This window comes from Monodelphis domestica, chromosome 8 (genome assembly GCF_027887165.1).
Source record: "Monodelphis domestica isolate mMonDom1 chromosome 8, mMonDom1.pri, whole genome shotgun sequence".
Classification (NCBI taxonomy): domain Eukaryota; kingdom Metazoa; phylum Chordata; class Mammalia; order Didelphimorphia; family Didelphidae; genus Monodelphis; species Monodelphis domestica.
Genome location: NC_077234.1, coordinates 60,236,430 through 60,252,117, shown reverse-complemented (window position 1 = coordinate 60,252,117; position 15,688 = coordinate 60,236,430). Strand labels below are relative to the sequence as shown.

The 15,688-nt window shown below is 40.2% G+C and overlaps 2 protein-coding genes and 1 long non-coding RNA gene across 5 annotated transcripts in view; 1 reads left to right on the top strand and 2 right to left on the bottom strand.

Moving 5' to 3' along the window:
- Nucleotides 1-2,981: 2,981 nt before the first annotated feature.
- On the bottom strand, nt 2,982-5,109 carry MBLAC1 (metallo-beta-lactamase domain containing 1). Its single transcript, XM_007502147.3, has one exon. The coding sequence runs from the start codon at nt 4,970-4,972 to the stop codon at nt 4,220-4,222; it is 753 nt and encodes a 250-aa protein (XP_007502209.1). The 5' UTR covers nt 4,973-5,109; the 3' UTR covers nt 2,982-4,219.
- A 3-nt stretch (nt 5,110-5,112) lies between these two features.
- LOC130455813 (uncharacterized) overlaps nt 5,113-15,688 on the top strand; it is a 91,207-nt gene continuing 80,631 nt past the window's right edge. For both annotated transcript variants that reach the window (XR_008913967.1, XR_008913968.1), the window contains exons 1-2: nt 5,113-5,228; nt 9,244-9,341. This is a non-coding gene — a long non-coding RNA (uncharacterized LOC130455813). The remainder of the gene's footprint in view (nt 5,229-9,243; nt 9,342-15,688) is intronic.
- Nucleotides 7,313-15,688, bottom strand: part of SPHKAP (SPHK1 interactor, AKAP domain containing) — a 165,130-nt gene continuing 156,754 nt past the window's right edge. For both annotated transcript variants that reach the window (XM_007502146.3, XM_007502145.3), the window contains one exon: nt 7,313-9,324. In XM_007502146.3, the coding sequence (XP_007502208.1) occupies nt 9,181-9,324 (144 nt within the window). In that variant the 3' untranslated portion in view covers nt 7,313-9,180. The remainder of the gene's footprint in view (nt 9,325-15,688) is intronic.

The following is a 15,688-nucleotide window of genomic DNA, read 5'->3' as shown; positions in this document are numbered from 1 at the left end:
TTTACTATAGTCCACACTCAGTATTTTGACATTACATGGAAGTTGGTGGTTGAGAGAGGGCATTGAGCTCTCTTGGCTGGTATAGTGCCTGATGTGCCTAGGAGGGGTTCTCTCTACTTTTCCACCTCCCATCTCCAGTCTCCTTGTCTAAATATTCCATTTCGCAACCTCTGGATTTCAGAATGTTTTGTAAAGAGAAAACTTCATCATTCTCAGAATGGAAATCCATCAGATAGGAATGGACAGGATTCCTTGCTTGCTCTGTCTGCTCAGAGGGAGAAAAAACTCCTTACTGGCTGTCTCTTAAAAAAACATGGCTTGTGGGATGGAGCAACAGACAGATTGGTATAACTGCCTATGTCATTTTATGGCTACTTACTTGAATCACTGATTTATTTGGTAAATTAGAGTCACAGAAATTTTTAAAATTATGTGCAATTATTGGAGGCATTAAGGAATAGCAAAGGGTATATGTGATTGTCTTTGGATTTGCTTCTTGAGTGCTTTCCATAAGTCTTTTCTTAGATGATAGGCATTAATAAACATATTAGTGATTATAAATTTTAAAGTTTGATATTGCTTTAAATCAAGAAGTTTGTCAAATCCAACATTTTTTTGGGGGGGCAAGGGGGATTCTAATGAACTTCTGGATCTGGACATTTAAATTTTTTATATCAGTCACTTGCAGTGACATCATCTTCATTACATCTACAGACACAGGCCCCAAAATATAATCGTAGATCTGGCAGGGACTTTAGAGAACATGTCTAAATACAGGTACATCAATTGAAATCCAGGGATTAAGTGACTCTTCTGAGTTCACAGTTGCAAAAAATAGAACCCATGTTTCTTGTTTTCCAGTTGGTGCTCTTTTCACTAAATTATAAGGTGTTTATGTTTTTTTTTTCTCTTTTTAAAAGTAGGTAGATATAAGAAAGAGATGAAGAATAGACTAGTTTTAGTTCAGAATTTCCATTGATTTTAGAAAGGTCACAATATGGACTGCAGATGTTTTCCCCTCATCCAAATCTTTCTGGAGTCCTCAGAAATGGCCATTTTTTTGGAAATTGCATGACAAAGTATCCTTCACAAATGTCACCCATGCACTGGGAAGATGAATTCATTTCATTTAATATAAAAATTCACCTGGGATCACTTTCTATCTCAGAAACAGCAATTTCCTGCTTTTCAGGGAGCATGAAGGGAAACCTCTCAATCTTTGTTTGGATATGGGATGGAAGGCACTAGGATTAATGGGGTATACATAAGGTTTTATTCCAGGTTTTCAGAAAAGTAAACCTAAAAATTGCTAAACAACTCTTCCGCCTGGAATAGTGATTCTCTTGTATAATTCATGGGGATTGTTGAGTCTAAGTGGAGATCAGAGTTGTAATATTCCAGAAGAGAACTGGGCTTTGTTCTATCATACAGAAGAGGCAATTAAGGGAGGTCTGGACTTTCTCTCCTTGCATCATCCACCATTCATTCCACTCCTCCCACCCCCACCCCCTCGCTCTCAATTTAAAGTCCTTTTTTGACCAGTGCCAAACCCTTGGCACAGCAATTTCCTCTCAATTCTGAAACTCACAGGATTGTGAAGATCCAGTAAGTTTTTGCTTAGCACAATCCCTGCCACATAGCAGATGCTTAATAAATGTGGTTCTCTCCCTTTCTTTTCCTTGTGGGTCAAGGACCAGAATATTCCCATCTTGGCTCAACTGCACAGTGGTCAGACTGTTGGAACAGTTCTCTGTGCACCTGGTTTTTCTTGTCATCCAACCCATTTTTGTCATGGTCTGAAGCAGAAATGGGGTATAAAGAAATTACAACCAAATTAAGATCAAATACACTCACTAGGCTTGGGCTGGAGGGTACAGGGAAACTGTATGATAGTTAATGGGGTATATTCTCAAAGAAAAGGTCAGTGGAGATGAATGAGACTCAATTTGAAGATTTGTGAAAGTTTAGTGAGTTATTTGTAGGAAGACCTTACAAGAACGGCAAGAAGTAGAAAATAGAGGGAAAATGTGGGTCTGACTATTTCAAAAGGGGTCAGTCTATAGAATTTTATTTTCAAAAAGGACAGAAAAATAGGAGGGAGGTAACTTTTGCAATGTCAACAGTTACGGGAGGGAGTGGATCTCACAAGGTCTCTGGCTGAAGTCTTTCAGAATAATTTTTTAAAAATCAATCAACATGATTGCTAGTTATTCCCTACTATGTGCCAGGTACCCTCTAAGACACTGGAAAAGCAAAAGTGAAAAATAAAGCTCATTAGTATCATAATCTAAATTTTAGGGACGTACATGGGCAGGGAAGATATTGTAGGCTAAAGAAAACCGTCTATAAAGGTAGAATGTTTTGGGTTAATGCTAGGATGGGCTATCTGGGTGTTTTTATTTGTCCCTCCCTCTTTTTTTCTTTCTCTTCCTGAAGACCCTTCAGTTCACATGTAACCCACTAGATAGTGCTCATGATGGCTTTGAGGTGCCAAGAGTGTTAGTGGTTGGCCTGGTTCATACTTGCATGGCTTTAACCAGTGCAAATTGGAGTGGGAATGGCAAGGGAGTACAGGTACCATGGTGGTGCTTGGCCTGGATCCCTATTTCACTACCATCTTCTTTTCACAGATCTTCACCTACCACTCAGTAGGAAACTGGGAAGTTATGGTGAGGTTAGTCCATGCTCTTTTCACACTCATGGTGGAAATCAAACTGGTCAACACAGATTATAGGTTAATGTATACTAGTAACTGACTCACCCGGTAGCTCCATTGCTTCCTCTGTTTCCTTCTCTTCTTGTTGTCCTGCTTTGTTGGCATTTGGGTCACAACCACCATCAACCCAGGCATACTTGACATCCATACAGATATTTGCAGTAAGGAAAGCCTATTTCTTTCCTTTGTCCACCCTCACTGAACACATTATGGCCATGGAGAGTTGGATTTGGAATCCAGACACCTAATTTGTTAGAAAGTTGACTTGGGTAACAATACATTTATTTATCAGACTTAAGCATCAGGGCCAAGGCATAACAAACATTATTGATGAGCTGAGGCTGGAAGAGTTTAGACAAACACTGTTATGTCCCCTTGAGCCCATCAGTATTTTCACAGTTGGTTCCTCCTTGTTCTCATGTATTTTCTTTCCTTCTGAAGCAGGGTGCTAGGGGTACTATTCAGATTGGATTTAATGTTAAATAAACATGATATAATATAATAATAACAGTAATATATTTAGGATCCAGGAGCTGCTATTTCCTCAGATCTTTACAGAAAGATACAAGGAACTTAGATCTGAGATGCATAGCCTACCTCTTTGTTCTTTTGAATGGCAATTGAAATTTAGACCTTGGAGGCTAAAACATTCATATTGTTTGAATCAGGGATTCCCCTTCTAGGCAGAGAGCTTAGGCTTTAAGGTGGTCATTGATTAAGCAGAAAAAAAAATTCCATATGCACCAAAATATGGAAGCAAAGAACAGGAAATAAAGTAGATATACATCAATGGGGGAATGGATAAACAAACTGTGGTAAGTCAATGTAATAGAATATTGCTTCAAGAATACAGACAAGCATGGAAAAATGTATCTGCATAGATGTAATGATGTAGAAAACCAAGAATATACGCAATGTAAATAGAAAGAAAAGTGATTATAAAACAATAAGAAACGGATTAAGGCAAAATTACAAGGCAAACACTTAGTCTCAAAAAAGAGATATCAGAAGATACGCCACTCCTAAGTCCTTTGGAGAGGTTAGGGAGGATGCTCCATGCATATGGGCTATTGTACACGTTGTCAGATTTTTTAATTGTCAATTTTGTTTTTTCTTTTATAATTTGTTCCATGGTTTCTCTGGAAGATGCTGGGGAGAAACACAGGGAGGTATTTGATCTATGTAAAAAGAAAAGACCCGAATATACATTTATTAAACAAACAGCATCCAGATGTTGAAGATGACATGCCCACTTGCTGTACCCAGGGCTGCATCCTTGACTCATTTTAGGGTAAGGGGTCAGCAGAGCTGATGGTAGTCCAGGGGGTGGCTTCAGCATGATAGGTGTCCATTCCCTGCCCCGCCCCCCCCTCCCCCCCTTCCCTTCCCAGCAGCTTTTTCAGCCATCCTCTGGCTCTGAGTCTGGGAAAGCTTCTTGGGCCAGGCAGGTTTCTTTCTAAGGCTGATCCCCGAGTCTCTGCTTGTAAACCCCTTGGTGCTAAATCACTCCGCTGCGTGGACTCCAGGGTCTCTAAAGACCCTAAAGGGTCCCCCATGGCCAGGCACCACGACGTCGGCGACTGCCAGCACCCTTTGCCGGCTGCGCTCTTGGGCAGTGGGATCCTCGCTGAGCTGCCTCCAGCTATCGCCGTCGCCCTCCCGCTCGAACACATCTCCAGCCACCACCACAGTACCCAAGGCGGTTCCAGCTACTACCACGCTAACGTCACCCAGGCCTGCGTGGCCCGGAGTAGCCCAGACTTCAAGTCCAGGGCCGAGATGCAATGGGTTCGTCTCACTCAGTCCATGGGGCAGGTAGAGGCCCCCTGGGAGGCAAAAATCGTGGGAGACTAGGAGAGAGGAACGCGGGAACAGCCCCAGGCTGCCCACGTGGTCCGAGTGGCCGTGAGTGCCCACCACAAGGGTCACAGCGTCTTGGGTTACACCGTGTGTGGCCAGTGCAGCCAGCAGGGCATCTCGAGCCCAGGGTCCCCCGGTGTCCACCAGCACTGGGCCCGAGCCCGCTTGCTTCAGTGCAGCCTGCGTGTCCAGTTCCACGGGGGCCTCCCAACGCGTGCTACGCGGCTTCCACGCTGTGGGCAACACCAGAGTCACTGAACCATCCGCCTTCTGCGCACCCCCGACCCCCTCCGGCTCCGAGTAGCCCCGCAGCAGCACCACTACCGAGTAGGGATCCCCTGGGATCGACAGCGGAGGGTCCCCATGCAGGGGCTCCGTCCGCGCCCGCAAACTCATGGTTAGGAACCTCCAACTTGAACAACGCGCTCAGGAAAAGCGCCAGCGGCTGTTGACCTCTTTCAGATTCCGTACTTCTAAGGGTGCAGCCAAGATGGCGCTGACCACACTGACTTCACTGCTGGCTATCCGTACGGAAATGACCTTTATGCGTCATTTCCGGTTACCCCGAAACTAGACTTGGTACGGGTGTAGGCATAGAAGCAAGCGGGCGTTATCCTAGGAGCAGGAAGTCGGTGTTTGAGTACCTCGGAAGGTATATATGGAGAATGGAGAAGGCTGGTTCACAAGATCACGAGCCTTTTCCTGTCCTCTGCTACCAGCTCTTCCTTACTGCCCACTCTATGTTCCTTTTATCTTGCTCCTGCTACGGTTCAGTTTCTTCCCTTCTTCCTTCCTCTTTCTCTAAATTTCGTTTTCTCTTTTCTCTCTTAATTCCTTTTTCTCGTTACCTCTTTTTCTTTTTTTGACCCTTCTTTCTCTTAATTTCTTTCCTCTCTCCTTTCTCTCTGAAACTGCTCTCTCATTCCTTCTCTTCCTCCGAGGGAAGCAGAAGCACTTTCCATTTAACAACCTTTCTCATGGGCAATATCCAGCTGCTATCCCTCCTTTTTTCCTCTTTTTTCCTTTTCTTGTCTCTTTATTTTTTTCCTTATTTCTCTCAGTTCCCCTTCTCTCTGTCTCTCACTTCTTTCTTGGTAGCCACTCTTTTCTTCCGAGGGAAGCAGTGTGGGTCAACTCTAGACATAACACCTCCTCTTTCTTAAGGGCAGAACAATGCCCAGCTACCATCCCTCCCTTTTTTCTCTTCCTCCCTTTCTCCCCTCCAACCCCAAACCAATGGTTGCTGGCTACAGGTTCCCTCTTGTCCTCCTGTGCTTAGTTCAGGGTTGTTGGGCCACTTGATACTCTTGTTAGAGCTCAGGAGGGCATTAGGGAAGAAAGTGGTTTTGTAACCTCATTCAGTCAACAAACATTTATTAAGCATCTTCTATATGTCAAATCTTGCACTATCAATGACTATTTGTGTAAGACCTTTGGAATTAGTAAGAATCATAGTAGCAATCAATCAGCATTCCCTTATTATATGCCAAGTGTGTTTAATTAAGTTAAAAGGAACTGTAGTTCAAGTCCTGAGTTAGGACACTAGTTATATGAACCTGAGCAAAGTGCTTAACTCTCCTCTTCAGTATCCTTTTCTCTAAAATGGGATGGGGAGTGATGAATTTTGTGGCCTCTCAGGATCCTTCCAGCAATAAATATATGGTGCTAAAGTCTTTAGGAAATAGAAAAAAAAACAATTCCTATCTTCAGAGAGCTTATCTTTGATTGGTGAGAACACATCCATATTGTACACATTGTACATAGTTACACTATACTTGAATATTGTTTCCCCCATTAGAATGTGAACTCCTCCAGATCAGGAAAAGGGTTTTGATTTTTTCAGTATCCCCAGTGCTTATCATGTATCTGCTTACTCTGTTGACTGACAGTTGGAAAATTCTAGGCCTTATTTCTTCTCTACTTTCTCAAATATTAATAAAATGTTTCATTTAGATATGACCAACATTTATTGCCTGAGATGGAAGAGACTATAGTAGTTTGCTTGTCCATCCCTTTTAGGGGATGTTCATTAACTTTCTTAATGTCACAGATCCTAGATAGGCAGCTTCTAGTCCACAGAATCTTAGATGACAACCCCCCTTTAACAGGGTTGGGATATGAATATCCTCTGACTACAAAACCAGTGTTTTTTTTTTTTCCCACTATCCCACAATTCTTTATGCACTTAGAGAAATAACTGCTGAGAGAAGAAAGCTCAAGCCTAGGAGATAGGAGGATATCAGAAGGTCCTCAGGACAGTGAAGGACAAATAATAGCTCATTGGTTCCTGACAGAAGATGTATCTAATAAAAAACACATCTGGATGCTCTTACCAATGGATCAAATCTGAAGGCCCTCTAAAGAATGATAATAGAGAAACATTTATGTATTACATTTTTCAAGAGTAAGAGAGCCAAAGCTTTTCACTGAGCAATTCATAGACTCATGGAATTTTAGAACTAGAAGGATCCTTAATACTCATCTAGCCCATTTTACAGATGAGGAAACTGAACCCCAGAAAAGGAAAGTGATTTGCCTAATAATTCACAGCAAATAATAAAGTTGTGTGTGTGTGTGGGGGGGGGGGGGTTCAAGCCTAGACTTATCCCTGAGTTTTCTTGCTATTGTTTTGGTTGTTTACTACTATACATCATTGCCTCATTTCCCACATGAAAATACATACACACATAAACACACACTATTTTAAGGGGGTAAATAAACTTCTAAGATGCCAAATTCTGTAACATAAATTTATTTCTGATTGATTTGCAACATTAAATATAACATATTTAATAGCATCACACTTTTACAGTCCAGTCATATAATTTGTGCTTTGTAAGATAAGTAAACATTTATTCAATCACAATAAAGGTTACATACAGTTATTAAGAGTCTGAAAAAGAAAAACACTCCTTTCTGTTTCTTGGGACAAAGTACTTTTGGTTTGTGATCCTGGGAACAATTTTGATTTGAACATGGAATAATGTGAATTCTGTGATCTGAATCAGCTGGGACCATTAAATGGGCCTGATTAGTTAAGTTAAAGAAGCTCTGGAGAAAGAATGGCAGGCAGGGAACCTTTTTTTCCCATTTCAACATGAACTTGGATAGAAATGGGCTTTGGGGCAATAATTTTGATTATAGGTTCTTTTTCATCCTTTTTAAAAAAACTTCAGAATCTTCAAAAACTAGTGCAAAAGAAGAATATTTTAAGAATTATTTTGAGAAACTTTGAGCATGAAAATAAAAGTTAGGGAATATTTTACTTTTCATGGTGGAACAGAGACAATAATCTTATTATAAGAAGATTGTTGTGGAAAGATGGATACTCTTGTTTCCCATGGCAACAAATTTGTTTTCTAAAGTTTCTAAAGATGACAAGATTTTTTTTTTTTTAATTCCAAGGTTGGCAGAGTCAGGAGAATCAATAATTAAGCATGTGCTACAAACTGGTCATGTCAGCACTAGCATATGACATTATACCAGTTACATGAATGCCTTGGAAGCAGCACAATATGGCATATACTCTATCAAAAAATTCATATTCAAAATGAGCCACTCAGTATGGAGGTCAAAACCCTTTCCTTTTCTTCAATAAAAAAATAAAAGTGAAACTTGGAGGCAATTTCCTCAAAGAGGTTTTTCTAATAAGGTTCTTCTTAAATCTTAAATCTAAAATACAGATTGTATAGTGTAAAGTTATTTAGAGAAAGCAATATTTTACTCTGAAATACTTGTGTTTTTATAATTAGAGAAGTTTTCAGTTGCTTTAGGGGAGGGGCAACATTTGTTGGCAGATTACACTGAAGACATAGAAATCTTAGTGGAAAGCCTTGGAAATATTATGGGTAAAGTCTACAGAAATAGATCTGAAAAAGGTAACACATTGAGACTTGTTTTGTTGCTTGGTTCATGTTTTAGTCATGTCCTACTCTTCCTGACCCCTTATGAGGTTTTCTTGGCAAAAAGAATCAGTTTGCCATTTCCTTTTCCAGCTCATTTTCAAATAAGGGAATGGGAGTAAACAAGGTTAAATGACTTGCCCAGGGTCACACAGATAAGTGTCTGAGACTGGATTTGAACTAAGGAAGAAGAATCTATCTGATTCCAAGTCTGGAGCTCAATCCATTAATAGAGACCTAAAACCTCTGCCATCATTTCTTAATTAGTTGGTCCTGATTGACTATGATACATGAAATCGAGATCATTATTTATAAAACTCTTGACCAATTTTAATTTTCAGTTGATTCATGTAAAGAAAGATATTCCACATGACATTTTATTATAAAAATCTGAAGCCACAACAATCTTCATTTGGTTAAAGCTTATGCACAAGCTTACTTATGTCAGCACAAAAAAAGAATTTCCCTTTTAATACAGTATGTTCTAAAGCACTATATTTCAAAACTCACCCACAGGTTCTAATAATGAATAAAAACTTATTTTAATTTCATTATTTTTTTGAGCATATCTGTGTGTAACAGACTTTAGGAGCAGATTAAAAAAATAATTATGCTAATGATTTGGGAAGTTTCATAGCATTGCACAAACTACTATAACCAAAGTTAGAATAAAAGATGAAAAGACTTTGCAAGTCAGTTGCCTTATCCCAGCTCCAGCAGCCAGTCAAAGAGGCTTGGTTTCACCTCCTTTCTCTCCTCATGCAGCTTGCAATATTGGACCACAGCATGAAATATATCACCCACCTTCCAGGCCTTCTGATGAACTAGCTGTACAACATCCAGGAACTGAAATGAAGCCAAAAGTGAGGTTTAATTACTTATTGGATGTTCTTTGACTTACAAAAGCAAGTGACAACAGAAAGGGACATTGGTTTATTCTCTTCTATATTTTGGTTTCTTTTTTTTTAACTTTTGAAAGATCAAAAGGAAAAGGTTGTTTCAGATAATGTTAATCACCTATGTTCTTTCCTTGGTTATATTCGTAAATAACTCTGTAATTTACTTAAAAAGAAAACAACAACAAAAAACCTCTCCAACTCTAATCCTTTGCCATAGTATCAATTCTAAGATTGGCAAGGGCTAGGCAAAAGGGGTTAAATTATTTGCCCAGTGTCACACAGGAAGTGTCTGAGCCCAGATCCTCCAGGCTCCAGATCTGGCATTCTATCTACTATGCTACCAAGCTGCCCTGTTGTAAATTACCATTATTATTACTGAAAAAGATAGAATTTTCAAATAGAATTGAATGGCATTCATTTAACCAAACTGTGGTTTCTACTGGCCTACCAGGTCACTCTTCCAACTTCTTCACTGACTAGTACTGGGTACAATGATTGGTGAGTAAGAGCCCCATCTCCTTTCTCTTCCAGTTTGGTAGGATAGAGTCTCACAGCATGTATGGATACAGGCTTCATGACATCTCTTCCCAAACCAGATTTACCATATTGCTATCACCTTTGACTCTTCACTGACATCTCCCATAAACTGTCATATCTTGTCATTTCTACCATCTCAACATCTGCCCCCTTTTCTTATACAACTACCAGCTTATTTCATATCCTTATCACCTTTTTCCTGGACTATATTGCAATAACCTCTTGCTGAAGAAAGATTTCTTTGCCTCAAGGCTCTCTCCACTCCAGAGCATCCTCCACATGGCTGCCAAAGTAATAAACCACAGGTTTGATCCTATTTTTAAACTCCACAGTATCCCTGTTGACTCTAGCATCAAATATTTAATATCTAGCTTATCCTTTAAAAATTTCTATTTTTATATGTTTTAAGATGCATATTATTAATATAATCTGCTAGTTTTATCCGCTTTCATCCTTCTTAACACTCCCTTCCTGGATAGTCTTTCTGGGTTTTTGTGCCACTGTTCTCTGCTGGTTTCTCCTCAAAAGAGACAGATCTTCTTATAATCCATATCATCATGCCTTATTTTGAGTGTTCCCCAAGGTTTTGTTCTCCTTTAATTATCATCTCTATGAGATGACTCACACATCTAGGCACCCAGCTTAATTTTCTCCTTTGTGCTTTAGCTCCACATTACCAGTTGCCTATTGGACATTTCAAACTGTATGCCCTAGAGGCATGTTGGCAAAGATATGGCATGTGTGTAGAGCGCACACTCTGGGGAGGTGCTCCCTTCCCGTTCTTCCCCGCACCCAAGGAAATTTTTTTCATGCCCACCCCTCTGTCTAGCGCCCAAAGCAAGCACTTTCACCTTTAGCTCTCTCCCATAAAGTGGGGGCTCACAGACAGCTTGAATTTACCCTCTGAGCACTCAAACTCATTAAAGGTTCACCAACAATGCCCTAAAGGAATCTCAGATTCAACTTGTCTAAACTGAAATCTTTTTTTTCCTCCCTTCATTCCACCTCCAACACTTCCTTTTTTTAAACTTTCCTATTTCTGTTGAAGTTATCCTTTTATCCATTATCCTTTATTATCCATTATCCCTCGAGATAACCCAAGCATTATCCATATGTCTTCCCCATGTTTATGATCTAGCCAAAATGTGTCTCCTGTTGTTCTTACTAGAGGTTTCATCTTCTATCACATTTCAATTATCCCCTTTCCAAGAATATACTAAAACTTTCCTTATCCTCTTCTCTTTTTAGCTTTAGCATTAATTTCTTTGTGATCCCTCCCAACATCTAGTGCCTTCTTCCTAAACTCTCTTGAATTTAATATTTTGAATTTATTTGTATTTTCTTTATATTTATTCTGTATATACTTACATAACACATTTGTTTTTTTCTACATTAGACAAGAAGTTCCTTATGAGTAATGATTGTTTTAGTTTTTATATTTGTATCTCCAGATCCTTACCTATGAACTGGCACATAGTAGTTTTTAAAATAATACTTATTGGTTCATTGATAGTACATGTATATAATTTACAAATGAGTAGTTTAATGTATATATTGGATATGGGTACTCAAAAATTTTTTATAGATGGGTGTAGAGGAAGGCGAAAATACTCTTCTAAATTGAAATCTTACACATAGTCAGTGATAGAAGAATTTAAACCCATCTTCTGACTCCATAGGTGGTATTCTTTCTATTGTGCTGCCTCTAGACAAACCTCATTTTCATAGATAAAGCTTGGAGAGTAACTGTGATTTGTTCAAGGCCATACAGTTTATTTGCACAGCTAAGATTGGGTCCTGATTACCAAAACAGTCCACTTTCTACTAAACCACACTTTGCTTTGGGATTAGTGTGAAGATATGATTTGGTAAGAGATATCCCAGTTGAGCACTAGGGGAAAGAGGGTCTGGGAATTTAGACTCTTGTTAAGAGGTATAAGATTCTACCTATTGGATGATCAGTTAGTACTTCTTAGATCTGTATTCTAGAGTTTGGAAGTCTGCTATTTCTAAAATTGTTGGCATTTTCTTATATAGTCATTAAGTAAAATGCTGTTGTTCTCTGTCCCACCAGCTTAAATTAGGCAAATCATTTAAAGTAATGAATATGTTTCCTAGAGAACAAAGTTACAAAGTTATATTAAGCCCACATTATGTGATCACAAGACCAACTAATTTGTGTAGTTGTTAAAATGAGGACTTTATGCCTTTTACTTTGTGTAGGCTTAATCTAAGTGAAAATATTTTCCAATTTGGAAAATAAAGTATTTCAGGTTGAATATTTGGTAAGCAAAAGGAGGATCTTAGAGCTCTTTATATGAGGCTTGTGAGGGAGAGACGAAAGGCAGTATTTCAGAGCTAGAAGATCATCCAGGTGAGATAAAGCATGATGGACTTAGAGTCAAAAGAGCCATAGGTCTATGATCTATGATGATGACATTCCCAAACCATGCCCCATTCCATGAAGTAGTACATATCTGAAATTCCATGCATAGATCTTTATCCCTTTAGCTTAAAGGGCTTGATCTCTATTAAAATGAAAATTCTTTACAGAGGATAATCACTTGAAGTTGTTCTCTGTTATTTACCTTTAAGTATGAATGGAAGAATTTAGAGTAAGTTTTCATCATGGAAGTTAGAGAATAGTAGTTAGTAGAGTAGTAGAGAATATAAGCGCACGGAGAGACTGGAGTTCCTGAAAAGAGAGGAGGTGTCTTGGAAAGCTGAGGAACAACTTCAGCCTATCTCATGAGCAGGTCCAGGTCACCATTTTTCAGGAGTCACTAGTTGTCTTGGAAGACAAATGCTTTTAGATATCAATGGTTTTGCTATAGCCAGATGACTATGGTGGCTTTTGCATATTGCCTCTCAGTGTTTACCCCATTATTGTGGGGAAAAAAGGGCTTGTTACATATGACTGATCCAGAGCAAATTATTTCATATCTCTGAGCTTCACTTTCTTGTGTAATAAGTGGGAGATCGTGCTAAGGTATGATTAGGGTCCAAGGAAAAATCAATAAGTACATTCCCTTTTTCCTCACATCCCTACACTTTCATACAGATAAAATAAGCTTATAGTCAATATCAAGGAAAACCTGTAAGGAAATTTAAAAAGGGTTCTATTAAGCCTGAAGAGTATGTACTATCACATGCTTTGTTTGGTGACAATGCCAGTGGGATCATAAGAGTAAGAGGAGTACGTACAGTTGTCCCTTGCGATATCATGGTTCACTTATCATGGCTTCACTGTATCACTTTTTAAAAAAAATATCTAATTCTGTATTGCAGAGTTTGTATGTGTGTGTGTGTGTGTGTGTGTGTGTGTGTGTGTGTAAGAAACCAGTTTATTGAATGAAAAATCCAACAGCAACTCCCCTGCTACCCATGACCCAACCAAGAGAGCAACTGAGACCACGTAAGGTGCTATGGACAGCAGGAATGAGTAACAGGACCTGGGGGCACAGGAGGGCTGAGAAGGGAGAATGCCTTTCTGTCTAAAGCTCTGGGATAGGCATGAGTTCGAGGTAGGAAGGGGGTCTCAGTGAAAAGGACACTGACTGAGGCCCAGCACCTGGAGTTCAATCCCCATCATCTTCTGGGTGGGAGAGGGGGAAGCTAGGGCTCAGACAGGTGTTCACCATGAGGAGGAATGAGGCCTGTGGACACACAGCCAGACTGGGGCAATCCTAGCAGGGGCTCGCCAGATCTGGGAGGTTGTCCAAAGAAGAAGAGGGGGAAGGAGCAGGTGCTGGAGTAGGAGCCTGGGGGAGGCAGGACTAGGCCTGAATGTGGTGAGGCAGGAGTATTGCAGAGAAGCCAGAGGGGGCACGGCCTGGTGCACAGGGGAATCACACTGAAGAAGTGTAGAGAGCAGGCCAGGGCAGGGCGACAGGAGCAGAAGCCAGTGAGTTCCCAAATACACATGCATAGGATACTTCCAAGGGGATGTTGGGCAGGGCTCTTAGAAGTGGGGCCCAAGGACAGAGGGGCCCTTCCCTATTGTGCCCAGCTAGCCAGGAGACCGAGAGGCTTGGCTAACCTGACTGCCCCTTTCATGCTGGGTGGCCAGCTGGCTCCATCCCTTTGGCCTAAGGCTACCCTTTCTGTCCCTGTTGGGAAAGCAGAGCTGAGTTGAGACAGAGATGATATTCCTGGGGTGGGGTGACGGGAGTTGAATTAACCCCTAACCAATAGCTAGGGACCCATGGGTGCCCTTCACCAGTGCTGTATTCTGAATCCTGGGTGCTGATTGGCTCAGTGACTAGCATCAGTCCATTTCCTCTCCTGCTACTTCTGGGATATCGCTAGGGTATCTGGAACATAACTCCTGCAATAGGTGAGGGATCGCTATGTATGTATGTGTGTATGTATGTATGTATGTATGTATCTCACTCTCTTTCTCAATAATTTATCATCTCTCTCTCTCTCTCTCTCTCTCTCTCTCTCTCTCTCTCTCCCCCTCCCTCCCTCTCTCTCTCTCTCTCTCTCCCTCTCTCTCTCCCTCTCCTTCCCTCTCTCTCTCTCTCTCTCTCTCTCTCTCTCTCTCTCTCTCCTCTCTCTCTCTCTCTCTCTCTCTCTCTCTCTCTCTCCCTCTCTCTCTCTCCATCTATCTATTAATCAATCAGACATCTATCTAGTATCTTAAGGAAACTAGCTTCTTCCTACCTCCTTACTTTGAATCATTGTTTACTTGCAAGTGGTAGAAAATAGAGAAGGAAAATAGAGGAGGGAAAAACATGGGTTCCAGAGAATTTTTCTCCAGCTTATGTCACTGCCTCAAGCTACATGGATTGCCAGGTATTTTTGGGAGCATTAGCAGAAAGTTGTCTTCTATGTCTCTGTTTTTGGGATTCCATTGACTTGGGTACCTGATTCTGATATCTTACTATGAAAAGAGGATTCTGCTGGCAGCCTAGAATTATAGAAGAGTCACTGCTATAGATGTTATTATATTCAATGACTCCAAATGATGTAATATTGACTGATGAGGCTACTCAGTGTGATAGAACACTAAATCTACAATCAGGAGACTTGGATCAAAATTCTACTATTTACTCATTGGGTAAATATGGGCAAATCATTTATATCCTTGAGCTTTTTCTTCCTCATCTGTTAAAAAGGAGGTAATAATATAGGACAAGCTCATGAACAGAAAAAAAAATCTTGTGATGAAGGAGATTTTGAAAGAGATAAGACCAAGGTTAAGAAAGAAATAGGGAGCTAAGGGTGCAATGGATAGAGTACTGGGCCTGGAGTCAGGAAGACTCATATTCTTGAGTTCAAATCTGGCCTTGGATACTTACTAGCTATGTGACCTTGGGTAAGTTACTTAACTTTGCCTCAGTTTCTGCATATATAAAATGAGTTGGAGAAGGAAATGGTATATCACTTCAGTATCTTTGCCAAGAAAATCCCAAATGGAGTCATCAAGAGTTGGACATGACTGTAACAACTGAACAACAACAAATAAGAATGAATCACAGTGGAAATCAACAGTTATCTGCTTAAGCTGTCACAACTCCAAACCCAAAGAAGTGAGAGAAGTTACCTAAAGAGAAAAAAAAGGAAGGCTGATACCAGTAAGGACTGGAATAATCTTACAAAAAATGAAGATGAAAATACAGATGAAGCATAGAAAGCTGACAGTGCCAGAGATGTCAAGTAAATGGTGTGAACTTTGAATAACTACTTAAAGTGCCTATACCATTTGAAATACTATTTTTTATCAAATTTTGTAAGAATGCCAGTATTTGAAAGAAAGTCTTTATAGCAGG